The sequence below is a fragment of the Mustela nigripes genome, chromosome 1 (genome assembly GCF_022355385.1).
Source record: "Mustela nigripes isolate SB6536 chromosome 1, MUSNIG.SB6536, whole genome shotgun sequence".
Classification (NCBI taxonomy): Eukaryota; Metazoa; Chordata; class Mammalia; order Carnivora; family Mustelidae; genus Mustela; species Mustela nigripes.
Window position 1 is genome coordinate 126,644,666 of NC_081557.1, and position 18,526 is coordinate 126,663,191.

The following is an 18,526-nucleotide window of genomic DNA, read 5'->3' on the forward strand; positions in this document are numbered from 1 at the left end:
ACTGAGCCACCCACACACCCCTAGAATTAACCTATTTTAAACAGAGAAATTCATCTCCATAAAGCTTTCTTTTATGTGAAATACAATGAAGACCTGCATTTATTGAGCATTTACAGTGCTCATTGTTCAAGTCGTTGTTCTAATACTTCACCATGCTCATGTGTTTATTCCACACACTAACTCCATAAGGAGATATTTTTTATGATCCCAGTAAGCAAATAAGGAAATAGAAGTACAGAAAGTTTCAGTAATTTGCTCAAGGTCTCATAACAGAGCTGAAGTTGGGGATTGACCCCTACTGGCCACTTGACATTAGAGTCCCAGATTCCTAACTTGTGTAACACGACATTAGGAGGAAATTGAATTTCAAAATTTCCCTAATTCTGACCCCAAATCACTTTTTCTCACTTTAAATTCACTCACATGTTGGGCAGAAGCAGGTGCCCTTTAATCAAGAGGGGTAGGTGAGGGTAGGTCAGAACTCAGAGCTTAATGATCACCCTGTCTCTACCTGTCTCTGCCCCAGTTTCTGAAGGTCCATAGACACCAGAGAGATGTCGCACTGCGCTGAATGCCACTGGAGAGAGCCGCTAGCTCTTCGTTTCTGTGATTTCAATTTCATTATAGAGTATATTGACCTATGGTGATAAGATTTCAATTATTAATGAATGTAGAGATTCTCTTGACTGAAAGAACAAATGGGTGATATAGAACTCCATTTCTCCAGTACACTGGACTCTCAAAGCTATCTAATGGCTCTGATTTTTAAGGAAAAATCACAAACCTTTCATTTTGTAAAAGGACAAATTAATAAATAATATGTAGTTAGATTTAGTTGAATTCCAGTGACTTTTAAATTATCTTACTTCCAGTAGAATCATAGTGGGATGTGGGGGGCGAGGCAGGGCGCAATACATGACTGTTTCTATTCTTTTTTTACCTCTACCCTGAGTTTTTTGTTTGTGCTAATGTCATTTTTTCCCCCTTTGTCTTAGATGCTGTCATTTTTTCAGGGAATGTTTACTTTCTATCATCAGGGCCATGAACTTGCCAAAGACTTCAATCACTACAAGATGGAACTACAGATCAACATTCAGAATGTAAGGAAATGAAAGCTTTCTAGTATAAGAGGATCTTTGAGATGTGTATTCTCATTTTGCTATATGAAAAGCCTTAAGCTAAGACCAGGCTGAGCTGTTGGTGTCGAGAAACTAAGGCTACGTTGCCACCTTCTGGTCAGTTCTCAGTGTAACAAACTGCTCTTCAATTAGGTGAGGCTCAGGAATTCTGCCACCTGGTGGCTCTTTTTTTAAAGATAGTGAATTTGTTTTAAGATTTGTTTTAATGTATTTTTCTTGTCTAACTTTCAGGTAAGTCATTAGGTATACGTTTTTAATCAGGAGTCCCATAATTTATTTTTATTATTTTTTCCAGTTTTATTGAGATGAATTCATATACGTACATATACATGTATATGTTTCAGTTGTACAGTGTATTGATGTGACATATCTATTGCAAAATGATTACCACAGTGAGTTTAGTTTATGTTTACCACTTCATAGAGCTGCAGAAGAATTATTTTCTTGTGATGAGAAATTTTAGGGTCTACTCTCTTAATAACTTTTAAAATATGTCCTAAAGCAGTGTTACTGTCACCATATTGCCTTCTGTAGGGATAGTTGTAAGGGTAAACTTAGTTATATAACTCAGTCTTTCGTGGAGAAAACAAACAAAGGAACACTCCACTTTACATGTAAGGCATTTCAGTTATTATGACCTCATTTCTATTACCTGCATATCTTACTTGGTTTTAATCCCAAGTAGGCATCTGGTTCAAGAGGAATTTCTTCCCTGTGTTTATGCATACTCACTAATGTATTGAGTTCATGGTTCCTGTTGGTTTATGATTTAGGAGAGCAGTATCAAATAGTATAACATAGATGATATTGATTAGGAGGTGGTGGATGTTTTTCCTCTCAGCACTTAAGTTGACTTTGAAAGTGTCCTCATTGAAATTCTTTTCAGGTTATGTTTAGTATAATGTTAGACCTCATTAGAGAAAAAAAAATTGAGTGAGTTTTGGGACAAGCACATTCTAGCTCATCCTGAAAGACATATGAAGGATGGGACTCTGTGCCTGACTTTGAATTTAATCTCATCATTGAGACTGAGGAAGAATGGTTTTGTGTAGATTTTGGTTCTAAGTTTTTGGTTTAGTTCCCTACATTTGGGAGTGTAGATCAATCTCTTTCTCTCTCTCTCTTTTGGTAATTCAAGTATCATTTTGTATTTGTAGATTATTTGGATGTTGAGCTGGGTTAAATAACTAAAAGAATATCCACCCCCACTCACACCCCCCACTATCAGTGACTATAGTGGAACAGAATTCTAAAAAACGTCAAAATGTATCTGTATGTATAGATTAGTTCTAATTTTAAAATTGTCTCTGTAGGTAGTAGAACAGTCTAATGTTGCTGCGATTTTTCAGAGTACTTTTGCAGAGAATGGAATGCAGTTTTGTAAAAAGAACGTAATATAGTTGGTTTAGAAGATTAATTATACTCTCGATTTTTTTTTTTCCCTCTACCACCTGGCTGTATAACTTGTGGAAATTTACTTCTCCTGTCTGGATGTCATCTGTCAAATGCAGGGCTGGCCTGGATGAGAACCTTCAGGCAGAATGGGTTCCATAATTTTTGAGGCCAGTGTAAATGGGAAGGCAGGATCCTTATTTTAAAATGAGGAATTTCAAGACTGTAACAGCAGAGTATTAAACCAAGCCTGTGACTTTCTGAGCACAAGGTCCTGTGTTGTTACACGGCCTATGTGCCCATGAAGCTGGCTCTGCCTGGGTATCTGGGGTGAGGGGTGGGTGTCTCCCAGGTGCTTCCATGAAACTATCCCTGCACAGCTTGCTTGTGGATGGATGTAGTCTGTAACACTCCTGTGTAGTACAAGGGATATGGTTACCTTATTTACACCAGAATGATTTTGAGAGATTAAATATTTCAGTGAAAATGAGCAATGCTCGGTCATGAAGTTTTAGAAGCAAAACCTAAAAATAAGCTATCCCTTAAAATGGTTTGGAAAATAACTTGGTTAATATCCTTACGACATTCTGAAGTTAACTTACCTTTGATAACAGTCATTTCCCATAGAGAAATGGGCAAAGAATGGTTGGCTGGAAAATATCTCCGTATCCTCTGCAATTCAAGGGTCCTCATCAGTAAACGGCCCGAAGAACTCTTCTCTAAATACTCACCTCTTTTATTCTGTGTCGGATGCTGCTCCCAGAACGCTTTCATCCAGAGCCTCCTCTTTCCACCTCACCTGCAGTTCTGAGAACACCTGGTCCAGGTGTCTCTGCTGTTTCTGTTTGTTCCTAGTTCATTCTTTTCCCTTCAGAAACGCCAACGCCTTTGAAACGTGGGCCACTCCTTCCGTGGTACCCGCCCACTGTACCCAAGTGTTGCTGTGCTTTGGTCATTTCTTGGCCATTTTGCTCATTCCCTGATGATACCAGCTTTTAGTGTAATAAAGGGAAAAGGCTGGCGATAGAAAACTACAGATTACAAAAATCCCAGTTATATGTCTTTTTTTTTTATGCAGTGTATATTTATTTATTAAGGAAGTAGACCCAAATATTAAAACCTTAACATTAACTATCTGTGTGCTCTAAAGATATGGATAATTTTGGTCAACTTTTAAGTATTTGTAGTAAAAAACAGCAAGATCCTTTTATAAAATCAGAAAAAAGGTAAAAGTTACTTAAAAATGAAAACAACCTAGTTTTCCCCATCTGGTTTCACCTTTTCTGTTGTAAAAATGGTAACACCTCTTTTATTTTTTTGAAAGCAATTTATTCCTCTTCGACTTTCCATAATCCAGAGTAAAACATGAAAAGCAAAACCGCAAGATGGCTTTTAGAAAATAGATTTTCAAGAAAAATATAAGTTGCATCAAAATTGAAGTATATTTTAAAAAACTAAATTTAAACTTTTGTTATCTTTATCCCCAGAAGAATGTGGGGAAAGAGAAACTAGAATAGAATTCTTCCTAGAAGGAAATATAATTTGAGAAATCTTAGAATTCATGAAGAATCCCCAGAAGAGCCTAAGAATAGTTAAGATTTTAAGAATATGCCCAAATATTTTTGCTACAGTGTTGTGAGAAAAGTAGAACACTAAAACAATAAATTACTTTTTTTTTTTTTTTTGAGGGATTGGAAGTGATTGTGTAAAAATATGAAAGTGCTTATTTCTGAGAGATAGATTTATGGTCACTTTTAATCGCTTTTAAACATTTTCTTTCTGCCCCCAAGGCAGAACTGTTTATGCTCCTTCTCTCTTTCTATTTTATAATGTTGTGGATTCGTTTTTATATTCTGAAGAAATTTTTAAAAGTATACTTTCGCTTACAATCAGCTTTACAACAATGAACTGTTAGTCTGATATTGAAGATTTTCCTTTATCCTTTGACAGGGAATAACTGTCACTTTATGGTGACAGTGTAATAGTCATCGTAGTATGTAGTAGTAATGTCATCTACATTTATTTTGTTACTGTGGACCAGCCATTACCCGTGTGCTTTATTTGGAATTTGCACATTTCGTCTTCATAGAAGTCCTATGATATAGATTTTGTCATTCATATTTTACAGATGAGGACACTGAGGACAGTAACTTCCTGCTGTCCTACTGCTTTTGGGTCAGGTCCAGCATTGGAACTTGGGTGGACTCCTTCCAAGTGACCATGGTGGTTGGTTTCAGATTCTGTGCTGGGATATAAATGGGTCTCTCATCGCATGTCTGGGGCCTGTTAACATAGGAGCTGGGGAATGTATTGCCCAGACCTCAGCAATTTGTGGGTAACACAAGAGTCCCTTCAATTGTAGAAACAAAGATTTAGGCCCCACGGGTGAATCTCCTCTTACCAGTTCTAAACTGTGTTTCCCTCATCCCCATGGAAGGTATCTTACATGGGATTTAGACTCTATTACCTTTTCACCTGGGGTCTGTTGCCTGCTGTTCCTTTTTCTGCCACCTCCCTCTGCACGGGGACGTTTGAGGGGAATATGGGGATTCCAGTGAGGGTGCGTGTGTGTGTAGGGCCTTACCTCTTTTCTGTTATGTTATTTTGCAAGGTTACTAAAGCAGGGCTGCATGGAACCCACCCTCATGGTTTACAGCTGTTCATGAAACCTTTTTTTTATTAAAGATTTTATTTATTTATCTGACAGAGATCACAAGCAGGCAGAGAGGCAGGCAGAGAGAGAGGAGGAAGCAGGCTCCCTGCCGAGCAGAGAGCCCGATGCGGGGCTCCATCCCAGGACCCTGGGATCATGACCTGAGCTGAAGGCAGAGGCTTAACCCACTGAGCCACCCAGGCGCCCTGAAAGTTTCTTTTCTCACTGAGCAGGGAGCCCACTGTAGGGCTCGATGCCAGGACCCTGGGATCATGATCTGAGCCAAAGGCAGATCCTTAACCACTGAGCCACCAAGGAACTCTCCTTTTTTGTATTTTTAATTATACTTTGCCTTCCTTTCCTCTCTGAATGAGGTCATGGGGCGAGGACGGGAAAACTTAACATGGCTATCTGTGCTTGGAATCAGCCTTTTCCCTCTGCCTTGAAAGCTTTATTTCTGGGTATGACACTGTGTAAAGCTCCTTCTCTCTCACGTCTTCCTTTTCCCCTTACTATGGGAGTGAACCTATGTTAAGCCTGACTCACCAGGTTTCTAGACATACTCAAATGTGTCTGATTTCCAGCCTGGTCCTCAAATTGAATCCTCCTCCCAAAGAGGTGATGTAATAATATATTGAATTTATAAGCCTTAATTTAAGACTGGTTTATTTGGAAATATATTTAGGAAAGCATGCTAGGAAAGGAATTTCCTTTTCCTTTTTATTGACAATGGATAGCACAGACGATCTTAGAGGTTATTTTGAAGATAAAGCACCAAAAAGTATTTTCAGTTGTGCCAGCCACAGTGTAAACACTCTACGGGTCACTTACTGTACTGTTTCCAGTCTAACATTGTTATTATTTGATGATAATATTTACCTGGAACTTAGAATTGGAGATTGTGAGTTTCTAGCCATTCTATTATTTATATTCAAATTTTAAAAAATGTAGGGATACCTGGTGGCTCAGTTGCTTAAATGTCTGCCTTTGGCTGAGGTCATGGTCCCAGGGTCCTGGGACTGAGTCCTGTCCGGTTCCCTGCTCCACGGGAAGTCTGCCTCTTCCTCTGACCCCCCCCTCCCCCCATGCTCTCTCTCTCAAATAAATAAATAAAATCTTTATAAAAAAAATAAAAAATGCAATTTTCACTCTTATTCATAATTTACCTAAAATGGTAAAATCATTCTCCTCCCTCCCCAGTGCAGAGTCGTATGCATCTGAGAAAGTCAGACAGTAAGGCAGGTGGTACTCCGCGGCGAGGTCTGCAGCAGGCAAAGTGGGGATGATGGGGGGTGGGGAGGGTAGAGAGGCAGCCTGCAGAAGAGACAGCTGAAGTGTTTGGGAGATTGATTATATGGAGCAGATGTGTTAATTGAACAAGTAAGTAAATAGATTGAGAATAATGGGAGCTGGAGTTCTCACTCTCTGGAAAGAAATGTATCAAATCAGGAAGGGAGGGGTGCCTGGGTGGTTTAGTTAGGCTCCTGACTCTTGATTTTGGCTCAGGCCATGATCTCAGGGTGAGCAGGGAGCCTGCTTCAGTCTGCTTGAGATTCTGTCTTCCTCTCCCTCTCCCTCTGCCTGTGTGTGCTCATGCACGTACTCTCTCTCTCTCTGTGTCAAATAAATAAACAAATCTTCCAAATTGGGAAGGGATAGGCTAGAAAGAAACTGGAGTATTGGATTGGGGTTACACTTGTTGGTGTGAACATGTGAGTTTTTTTAGTATAGCGACACATAGAAATGTATGTATGTAAAGGAAAACCCCACCTATCTTTGTGTACATATATATACATCTGTGTAGTTTTTCTGTCTGCCAAGAACACACAGAAGTAGTGACATCCCTTTAACTGTGACACACTGTGACCAGACTGTATCAGACTCCTTTTGGGACCAGAAAGTAAGGAACTGCACAATTAAGGGAGTGTCTCAAAAGATTCAAGATTCAGCTAGAAGGGGCCCCTGCTGGTCCAATCCCAGGACAATTTGAGCATTACTATAAGTAATGAAAGTATTGGGTGCAACTCATGAGATTAACAGGAATGTCAACGTGTGTGCAAGTGTGTGCTTGTGTGTGTGTGTGCGTGCCGGCATCTGTACACACGGCATGCACGTATCTGTATCTGTGTGTATGTACAGGCATGCCTCACTCTGTTGTGCTTTGCTTTTTTAAGCTTCAAAGATCCTGTGGGGTTTTTTTTTGTTTATTTGTTTTTGTTTTTTACAAATTGAAAGTCTACGGCAATCTATGTCATACAATGTTGTGTTATTTTTACAGTAGCAGTTGCTTACCTTGTCTGTCTGTCTCATATTTGGATAATTCTCGTGATAATTCAGGCCTTTTCATTATTATTACATTTGTGATCATGATCCATGATCTTTGATGTTACTATTGTAATTGTTTTGGGGTGCCACAGACTGTGCCCGCATACGATAGTGAACGTAATCAGTGAATGTGTGTGTTCTGACTGCTCCACTGACCAGCCGTCCCACACCTACCCCCATCTTTCTCCCTCTGCTCAGGCTTCCCTGTTCTCTGAGACACAACAATATTGAGATTCGGCTGGTAAATAACCCTATATTGGCCTTTAAGTGTTCAAGTGAAAGGAAGAGTCACACATTAAATCAAAAGCTAGAAGAAACCTTAGTGAGATAGACATGTCGAAAGCTCAGATAGGCTGAAACCTAGGTGTTTTGCCCCAAACAGTTAGCCAAGTTGTGAGTGCAAAGGAGAAATTCTTGAAGGAAATTAAAGGTGCTACTCCAGTGAACACATGGATGCTAAGAAAGCAAAATGCTCTTATTGCTGTTATGGAGAGAGTTGGAGCGGTCTGGATAGAAGATCAAACGAGCCACAACATTGCCTTAAGCGAAAGCCTAATCTAGAGCAAGGCCCTAATTCTCTTCAGTTCTTTGAAGGCTCAGAGAGGTGAGGAAGCTGCAGAAGAAAAGCTGGAAGCTGGCAGAGATTGGTTCATGAGGTTTTAGGGAAGAAGCTGTCTTCCTAATGGATGAGTGTGAGGCGAAGTGGCGTGGGCTGATGGAGAAGACACAGCAAGTAGCTCCATCCAGAAGCTCCAGCTAAGAAAATTCATGAAGGTGGCCTTGCTACACAGCAGGTTTCAATGTTGATAATGTTTGGCTTCAAAGCTTCAAGGGATGGGCTGACTCTCTTGTCAGAGGCTAATGTAGCTGATGACTTTAAGTTGAAGCCGGTGTTCATTCTGAAAATCGTAGAGCCCTTGAGCATTAGACTGAATCTACTCCACCTGTGCTCTGTGAATGGCAGGAACAACAAGGTCTGGATGACAGCACATCTGTTAACGGCGTGCTTTACTGAATGTTCTAAGCCCACCATTGCGAGCTAGATGCCACGAAGAACATTCGTGATTCACGGGAAGAGGTCAAAATATCAACATAAGCAGGAGATTGGAAGAAGCTGATTCCAACTCTCAAGGATGACTTTGAGGGGTTCAAGGCTTCAGTGGAGGCAGTAACTGCAGATGGGGTGGGAACACTAAGAGAACCAGAATTAGAAGTAGAGCCTGAAGAAGGGACTGAATTGCTACAATCTCATGATAAATCTAGAACAGATGAGTTGCTTTTTATGCATGAGCAAAGAAAGCGGCTTCCTGAGATGGAAGCTACTGCTGGTGAAGATGCTGTGAAGGTTGGATAAAATGACAACAAAGAAGTTAGAACATTCTGTAAATTTGATTGATAAAATAGCAGCAGGGTTTGAGAGGGTTGAGTCCAATCTGGAAAGAAGTTCTATCATGGGCAAAATGCTACCAAATATCCTTGTTGTCTTATTTCAAAACATTGCCCCAGGGGCACCTGGGTGGCTCAGTGGGTTAATAAGCCTCTCCCTTCGGCTCAGGTCATGATCTCGGGGTCCGAGGATCGAGCCCCACATCGGGCTCTCTGCTCAGCAGGGAGCCTGCTTCCTCCTCTCTGCCTAGATCTCTGCCTACTTGTGATCTCTCTCTGTCAAGTAAATAAATAAATAAGTCTTTAAAAAAAAAAAAAAAGGCCCAGCCACCACCCTGGTCAGTCAGCAGCCGTCAATATCAAAGCAAGATCCTCCACTAGCAAAATGATTATGACTGAAAGCTCAGATGATGGTGTTTTTTTTTTTTAAGCAAATAGCATTTTACACGTAAAATATGTACATTTTTTGTTTTTTTTTGATATGTACATTTTTAAGAAATAATTCTATTGTGTACTTAATAGACGACAGTATAGTGTAAACATAACTTTTATATATACTAGGAGACTCCAAAATTCATTTGACTTGCTTAATCACAATATTCACTCTATTGCAGTGACCTGGAACCAAACCTGCAATATCTCTAAAGTCTTTATATATATAAATATTATACACACACAGACACACATTCAGGAAGAAGTGAGGGTTGAGAGAAATCTAAGTAACGTGACAAAGGAGGCAAATAAATAAAATCAGGGTATCATTGGTATTAAAATGGGGACAAGAAATCCTGGAGGCATGAGAACTAGGAAGGGAAGGAGGGGACCGACCGGCCGTTAATAGATGAGTCCCACTCTCCTTGCAATCCTGCGTTTTGTTCTAGTACATATATATATATATATATATATTTTTTTTTTTTTTTTTTTTTTTTTTTTTGTACTCTCAGCTTGTGTTTAAGGTAAGCGTCTTCAGATAAGTTTTCCACTTTGCAATCCACATTTATCAGACTCCCATTCCCCTAAAATAAATGTGTACCATTCTACCATTTTGCTGTTCTAGGACCCTTGGTAACCTCTTTCATTGCAGGGAGGAGAGGGGAGGGATTTCAATAAAAAAATTTTTTTTATCTCCACTTCTTCACAATTTCACATCAGCAGTTTTTGGGTGTTAATACAGTTATTTTAGAGTGTGGATAAAAAACATGTCCAGAAACTTGGCGGTGCTGACTCATCATGCTTGCCTCGGTAATTTCGTCACTTCACCTCGCATGTATGTTTCCACTGTGTCTGTGTGACAGAGATATTAGCACTCCAAGTCTCCTGGGTTTCAGAAATGTGATTTGTCTCTCCAGATATCAAAGACATTATTTGTACATGAGATTCCTTCCCCCGCTCTCCTTTATCTGAGAAATGTCATTTCAAGTGCAACTACCATGACCTGCAAAAAATGACCTCATATTTATCAGTTGGCAGAGAAGAATTAACTTTTTTAGGTTCTGAGTACCTAATACTGCTGGTATAATACTAGTGAGTCAGATTGATTGTGCAAAGGAAAGACTTCCCAGATCTTTTATGACATACTTAAAAAAAAAAAAAAATCTAAGATTTAGTAATATTGTGGGATGTGGAGCTATGAATTCTTATGTTGAATAACACAAGCATTCTTGGTGTTCAAAGCTTCAAGAGTAAAGAACCTTCAGTTACCTTAGCTTAGACTCCTCTATTAGCTATTCTACCACTAATTTTTTTTCTTTTAACGGTAATCTTCACAAAGAGACACACTGGAAGTGATGGGTATATTTCAAGAATTTTATAGGAAAATCCTACCAATTTAATTATAGTTATCCAGAGACTTAAAAATGTACATGGAAAAGGTCATATGAGAACTTAAAACTTACTTTTTTTTTTTTTTTTAATCTATTTCAGACACGGAATCGTTTTGAAGGAACAAGGTCAGAAGTGGAAGAGCTTATGAACAAAATAAGACAGAATCCCAAAGACCATAAACGAGCAAGTCAGTTCACGGCAGAAGGCTACTTGTATGTACAGGAAAAAAGTAAGAGGACCTCCAGCAGTGATAAATAACTAATGAAAAATTACTTTAAAACTCTTACTGTAATTACTCCTTTTTGGAACAGTTATTCCTACCACTTCCTTTGCCCCCTCTTGTCTTAGAAGGTATATTTTGTATTGTGGGGGAAAACACATTCTTGCTCTAGGGAAAGGACAGTGAAATTAGGAACTCAAGGAGCACCCCACTTTCCAGATGCACCCTGGAATTCTGCATCACACTTGGCTAAAACTTGCTTATAAGGATGCCAGAACTTGGTGTAAGGCTGAAAGCGAGGCGAGGTATTTTTCCTCCCTTCCCTTCATCCCTCACCATCCTTATCACCTACGCACACGCATATGCACATTCATATACATATGCACACCCTCCCCCTCCCACAGCCCTCCTTCTCCATGCTCAAGTCAACAGGGACATATTCCTCCTATTCCTTTACATCAGTTCTTTCCACACCGATCTGAGATCATTTGTTCTTGCTAAAATTATCAGGGTGATTGCAGATGGCTATAAAAAATAGTCCTAGATGGCATTCTAACTTATCTCATGGAATTTTTAGTATTGTTGCTCTCAGTGGATATGCGGTGTATAAAGTGTCCTTATTTTGAAAATTAAGGCACCTAAAAATTCTTACAGACTTTTTGATAGTTTGGTCGTATTTTAACTGTTCAGCTTTTAAACTTTACTTCATTAACTGTAGAACCCGAGTACTGTTTAGTAGACGGGAGGCGAATGCGAAAATGTTTCTGTATTTGCTGTTTTCCTGCCTTCCCACACCTAACTGTAGCCCAGCGCCTTTCAGTTTTCAGTAGTGTGGCTGATTTACAAGATTTTCCAACCGACTGCTGGAGTAGGAGAGTGTACTCAGGGAAGAGCTGTGGGGTAGCTACGCTTCCAAGTGAAGTTAATGCATCTGTGGCCGGCACAGTGGGTCTTTTTCCATTTGTCCTTATTCAGTCTGGGCTTCCCACAGTCTTCATGTCTCACAAAGAGGAGTTGCATGGCGAGTAGAACTTGGAATCTTTCTGATGCTTTAGCTTTTTAATCTCAGTTTGTTTTGAATTGGAAATAACTAAATTAATGTGTAGGTTGGAGACATAAGAAGGATAGAATTTTTGTATTATATGCCCCTGATGAAAGTTATAGGAGACTTTAATTTTTAGATTTATAGCTGTTGTTCAACTTACTGTCTTTAAGAGGAAGTGGGCTGAGTCTAGTTGGAAGAACAGAATGAAAACATTAGGGGCAACATCTACTCTTATTAACTGTATGCCAGATACCTTGCTAAACTTTTTATACACCTTGTCTCATTTAATCCATTAAAAAACCCCTATGAAGTGCACAGTACTATTGTTACTCCATTACTGTTACTCCATTTACCATTGAGAAAATGGAAGCACTGTTGAGAAAATGGAGAGAATTTCCCCTAGATCACAGGTTCTGAATGCTGGAATTGTCAGTCCGTGTCACGCTATCTAGGATATTACCTGGAGTGTGGACAGCTGTGGAAAAGCCTATATGCTCGGGTCAGATGGGAGTCAGGAAAGGACAGTGGCTTAATGAATGGGAAGATGTTGGTGTTAGGGAACAGAGACTCCATTTTGAGGATAGGCTTTGTCATTTTTCGGGCATTTGGTCTAAGCTTAAGTTCTTTAAAATTAAAGAGATAATAATGAACCATCCATTCATCCATTTTTCTTAGTATTTAGTGAAATATCTGCACTTTTTCTTAGTATTTAGTGAAATATCTGCACAGTATGTTCTGAACCATAGAATAGGATACAAATGCTAGCTATTTGTAACACACACACCAGTGGTCCCTGGATTTTGGTTTTTGCACTCCTGATGACCTGAGGTGAGATTTACTATGGTCTAGTAACATTTTTCATTCCCTACTGCCCCCAAAACAATGTGAATGGCTAATTTTTAAAGCTCAGTGGATTCCTTTTGAATGAGTTCTTTTTTCCCTCCTAAGCTTGTCCTTCTTGATTTTTAGGTATAGAAATTTTGTTTGCAGGCAAAATGATGGTGATAAAAGGTGTTACTTTTTTTTTTTTTTTTAATCTTTACTTGGTAAAAACACAACTGTCAACTTCTTTAGGGAGTTAATTTTGTTATGATTGGACTTTTACTGGTTTATACTAGATTGCTAGGTATTCCTCACACAGACCCCTGTCTTCCAAGAGCTCAGGTGGTGATAAGACTGACTTTACAAGAGGTAAAAAGAGGTTCTGAGAATGTTCTGGTTGTATGTGAACCGCTCACCTCTCTGTGCTTCAGTTTTCATTTTAAAGCTTAGCTTTACCGTCGTTAGTAAGGACAGCTGCCTACCAAGTTGCTATAGTGAGTTTAACACTCCTGTAGATGCTGGACTAGATGCTTTTTCTCAGCATTGTGATTCTTTGATTGCATCATTTTGAGAGGCCACAACCGAATCCAAACCCATCACGTACATTGAATGGAATACTTGAAACCCTTGTGAGATCTTAATAATAAAATAAACCTGGAAATAAACAAAAAATATAGTTCATAATGAAGAGATTTTTAGGTGTAAGATAATGGCCCAGTCTGGCAAACTGTTTGAAGAGTATGTCTTCAACTCATTGCTTTGTTGCTGAAAAGTATTGAATCTTCTCTCAAATAATCTCTTAGCCTTCTTATTTCCCTACTTTTTTGCTTTTTAAATTGGAATCAACAGTGTTGCTGGTTTGTTTCCTTGAGCTTTATTAGTTGATGCTTAATGGGTTTTTCCTCTTTAGTAATATGTTTGAAACTCTGTGTATCTGCTTATTTATGAGGAAAAATGTAAAGTTCTACTTCTTGTTAAAGGGCCTGCTCCATTTGGTTCCAGTTGGGTCAAACACTACTGCATGTATCGGAAAGCTGCCAAGAAGTTCAACATAATCCCGTTTGAGCACAGATCTGGGGGAAAACTTGTAAGTATTTGATTATATATTATGTGTTCTATATGAGAGGTAGTTTTTGAGGCTGACGTTTTATTCATTGTTTTATTGGTTTTATTTCCTTGAGAGAGAGCATGATCAGAGAGGGGGCAGAGACAGAGGGAGAAGCAGTCTCCCCACTGAACTGGGAGCCCGACACGGGACTCCATCCCAGAATCCCGGGATCATGACCTGAGCCAAAGGCAGACGCTTAACCCACTGAGCCACCCAGAGTCCGAGGCTGACATTTTAATGTTGTTTATATTCTCTAATGATAAAGACATTATATTTTGATTTTAGGATTAAAATCTTTATTTTCTTTCTAAATAAAGTAGGCCAGTGAACAACAATTCTTGTGGTTTTTGGATTGTATGTATGGGTTTTTATGGTCAGGACTAGAATCCTTTTATGTCACTGTTCTTGGAGGATAAAATGAACACGTATAATGAGCTTTCACAATTCATTGTTCTGTCAGGATGGTATTTGCAAAGATCTGATATGCACATGTGTATTCACAGCCCTAAAACATTGTACAGTAGATAGTTTGTAGTGAATTTTGTTGTTTTACATTTAGACTTACAAAGTTCTCACTTAGGCCATTCCCAGTTAGTTAACTACTCCTCCCACAGAAATAAATTACAAAAAACCACAAGGTAGCAAAAAGACCTCAGGAATTGGCTCTGTAGGGAAGATGATCGTTATTTGGGTTTTAAATAGAAATGGCACCTCAGGGGCGCCTGGGTGGCTCAGTGGGTTAAAGCCTCTGCCTTCGGCTCAGGTCATGATCCCAGGGTCCTGGGATCGAGCCCTGCGTTGGGCTCTCTGCTCAGTGGGGAGCCTTCTTCCTCCTCCTCTCTCTCTGCCTGCCTCTCTGCCTACTTGTGATCACTGCCTGTCAAATGAATAAATAAAATCTTAAAAAAAAAAAAAAAAAGAAATGACACCTCATAGCAATAATTGATAGTCTGGAGGCAAAGCTCTTCCACCAATATTGAATACAATTGGTAACACATTAAAAAAGTGGGGAAGACATAGCTTATTGGGTAGATGGGCATGATTTGCTTGGGTTTCTGTTTACAGATACTTTGCCTCTTCGGGAATATGTTTAAAACAGCTTATAATACAGGCATAGTTTTTGTGATAATGAAATAGATGTGGAAAATCAAGGCCATGGAGAAGAGGAAGAAGTGAGGATATCACTCGTAAAGGCTGTTGGGCTTAAGATTGAGTATAAGGTTCCTGTCAGGACTAATTCAGGTGCTAATGCATGTCTGCTTAGTGATGTCTCTGTTTAACCATCACATAATAAAAAATATGCTTCAGAATAGAAGTGTATTTCAGAATGTCACATGACTGCGGCATTTTGAATATTGGCATACTTGAATGTTTGTTTAATATTACTTAGAGATTCTCCTATTTTAGAAAATATAACAATGTTCTAGAAGGAGGTACATGGGGTCTTAGAGTTTTTTCCTTAGAACCTGTGTTCCTGCATTGCTTCCATTATGGATGGTTTAGCGAGGTAAAACAGTGCCATATTAAAACAAATTAAATATGAATTCAGAGTGATCTTCTCTGGAAACAAAACCCGCATTGATTGAGTGGTTCTTGCTTCCTATGATCACAGTAGCTACGTGGCCTTTTGATACATAATACCTTTTAGGTAGATTCATATAGAATTGAAGTTTTTGTAGGTCAAGAATGGTCATATATTGCCTATTTCATATGATGTCACATAGTATGAATTAAAAATTATGCCTTTTTAAAAAAGAGTGTAATAAAAGAATAGCAAATATTCTGGCATGGGGAAACTGTTGTTAATCTGTCTTTTAAAATTAGTGCTCATGAGGTCTGGTTTAGTGTTACTGTAATCAAAGTAAGATCTAGAAAACTTTAAGGAGAAGAGGATGACATAAATGATTAAAATTATAAATAAGGATGCCTGGATGGCTCAGTCAGTTAAGCATCTGCCTTTGGCTCAAGTCATGATCTCTGGGTCCTGGGATCTAGCCCCATGTCGGACCCCTGCTCAGCAGCCAGTCTGCTTCTCCCTCTCCCTCTGCCCCTTCCCCCACTCATGCTTTCTCTTTCTCTCGATCTCTCTCTCTCTCTCATATAAATAAAGTCTTAAAAAGAAAGATTATAAATAGTGTTTAAACAGATTTGTTTGAAAGAGAATAGGATAACTGGACTTAAAATCTTGAAACTTGAGGGGCGCCTGGGTGGCTCAGTGGGTTAAGCCTCTGCCTTCGTCTCAGGTTGTGATCCCAGGGTTCTGGGATCGAGCCCCACATTGGGCTCTCTGCTCAGCAGGGAGTCTGCTTCCTCCTCTCTCTCTGCCTGCCTCTCCTTCTACTTGTGATCTCTGTCAAATAAATAAAATCTTTAAAAAAAAAAATCTCTTGAACCTTGGGGCACCCCCTCCCCAATATAGGGCTCTTTAGTGTGTCTATATTATAATTTTTGAGGATGTTTAAAATGATTTTTTGCAGGGAGATGGAGAGGTGTTCTTTTTGAAAGAATGTACCAAGAGGCATACTGACTCCATTGACAGAAGATTTTGCTTCGATGTGGAAGCTGCTGACCGGTAACTTATTAGAATTCTTGCACTTAATGAAAGAGTACTATAAAAAATGATTTAAAAAACAGAGGTTAATTGAAACTGAGATTTCCTTGGCCTGAAAGAATTTTATCTTTTTACATTTCCAGGCTTTGTATTTATTTTGACCTGTTTAGTCTTCGTCTCTGTGTTTAGTTGTGGAGTGATAGCTTGGACTTGGCTGGAGTTTGAAGTCCTTCTAATAAGTAATTAAAAAATTACCTTGAAGCATTTCATTGTTGATCGAAGCCTAATTGTGGCACTGAAAGAATAATGAATGAAAGTGAGGAAGTGGGTGACAAAGCTGATGAGAGATGGTGGGTTGTTAATGCAGAACAATACTCGTTTTTGTGTGTGGGAATTTTCGGTGTGTGTATTCTGTATGTGATGGAGGCTCATAGGCAAACTGTTTATTTAAAGACTGCTTATCTTTTCCCTTGTATGACTTTCCGTTATTATAAAAGAATCTTTGCCAGAGAGGAAGGAGTTAAAAAAAAAAAAAGAAAAATGTACTTCTGATAATATTACTTCTCTGGCATTTCTTTCTGTGTCCTCCTGTCCTACTAAGAAAAATCTTGGTACTCATAGAATATTTCTTTAGTAATGTCTGACAGTATGGTGGTTCCTCACCAGTGCTGGTTTTGGCAACACTGGTCTTTAGAGAAGGCTGTTTCTTAGTTGTATAACAAAAGTTTACAGTATGAGATTTCTGTAATAAAAGTTCATTTCATGTCAGGATCCATGAATACAAAAATAATTAAGCCTTCCTTTTCCCTCGGATGATGGAGCCTAGTGTATGGGTTGGATGCAGAGAGGAGAGAGCTATGCTTTCCTTTCCAATAAATGAACTGAGATCACATACATAAAAAGCATGCCGCTAGGCACCATGATAAATTTGGCACCATCATGAGAAAGGTAGTTGAACAAGCATTTTGCCAAGGCTGGAATAAAATGAAAGAGAATGTCATTGTGGAAGAGGTTCAGTTTCAGGCCAATAAGGACGGGTTCAGAGACCTTAAGAAGAGTTTCAGGCTGTGCAGTACAACTTGAGCATCTGCGGGTGTCGACCTGTAGTGGGCATTTACTGAGTCCTAAGTGCCAGACAGTGCCAGGTGTTCTGAATTCATCTGTGATTTATCTCATTGAATCCTCACCACAGCCCTATCAGGCAGGTATCATCCTTCCCATTTTATGATTGGAATCTGGGCCACAGAGAGCTTAGGCGATTTTCCCAAGGACATGGAGTTGGTAAGTGGAAGGGCGGGGATTTGAACTTCTGCATTCTGCCTCTGGAGCCCATTCTACCGCTCAGCAACTATACTGTAAGTCTGAGTATCATCTGTAATTGTGACAGTCCCTGAATAACTGACAGAGGTGAGTCAGCAGTGTTGCTACCAGAAAATGTAATGGGGTTAATCTGATTTGATTTGAAAGCAGGACACTTCTAGGGCTTTCATATATCATTCTAATAGAGCGTTTATTGTTTTTGCCTAACCCCGTATTTTCTCTAAGACTTGATCATGCCAAATGCACTTGGTCAACGATGATCCTAGATTGACCAGGGATTACTGGGGAGTTATTTTTGCCTATATAGGGTAATACTTTACAAATAGAGAAGGGGGCAGGAGATGTTAGAGGTGATCTAGTGGTTTTTAAACTGCTTTATAAGGTTTATAGGCTTTTCGAATAAAATCTTACATTTATGTATATGTGAAACAAAAAAGAAAGTTCCCTTATTGAAGTAGGGTCAGGGGGCCTGGATCCTTACTTTTTCAGCTTCCTCCTTGTAGACATCTCTAATTTACTTCTGTTGATACCCAGAGCTGCTTTTTCGGAAATCGTGGCTGGGGGACCATTAATCTGGTCTAGATAGATGGTCGAAGAAAGGCATATAGAAGGTCTGACATCTAATTGATGACTGATGGATTATTTGGAGTCAGCTGGGCTTGAGACTCCTAGGCAGAGTGGATGGCTCCTGTGACGGTCTGGAGCCAAGGGAAGATGTGGTCCGTTTGAGAGCCCCAGAGA

The 18,526-nt window shown here is 39.3% G+C and overlaps 1 protein-coding gene across 1 annotated transcript in view; it reads left to right on the forward strand.

Moving 5' to 3' along the window:
• The window catches only part of ARHGAP10 (Rho GTPase activating protein 10), a 314,545-nt gene that overhangs the window by 120,442 nt on the left and 175,577 nt on the right, over window positions 1-18,526 (forward strand). The window contains exons 7-10 of the mRNA XM_059373466.1: window positions 996-1,100; window positions 10,819-10,948; window positions 13,787-13,893; window positions 16,392-16,486. Of these exons, the coding sequence (XP_059229449.1) occupies window positions 996-1,100; window positions 10,819-10,948; window positions 13,787-13,893; window positions 16,392-16,486 (437 nt within the window). The remainder of the gene's footprint in view (window positions 1-995; window positions 1,101-10,818; window positions 10,949-13,786; window positions 13,894-16,391; window positions 16,487-18,526) is intronic.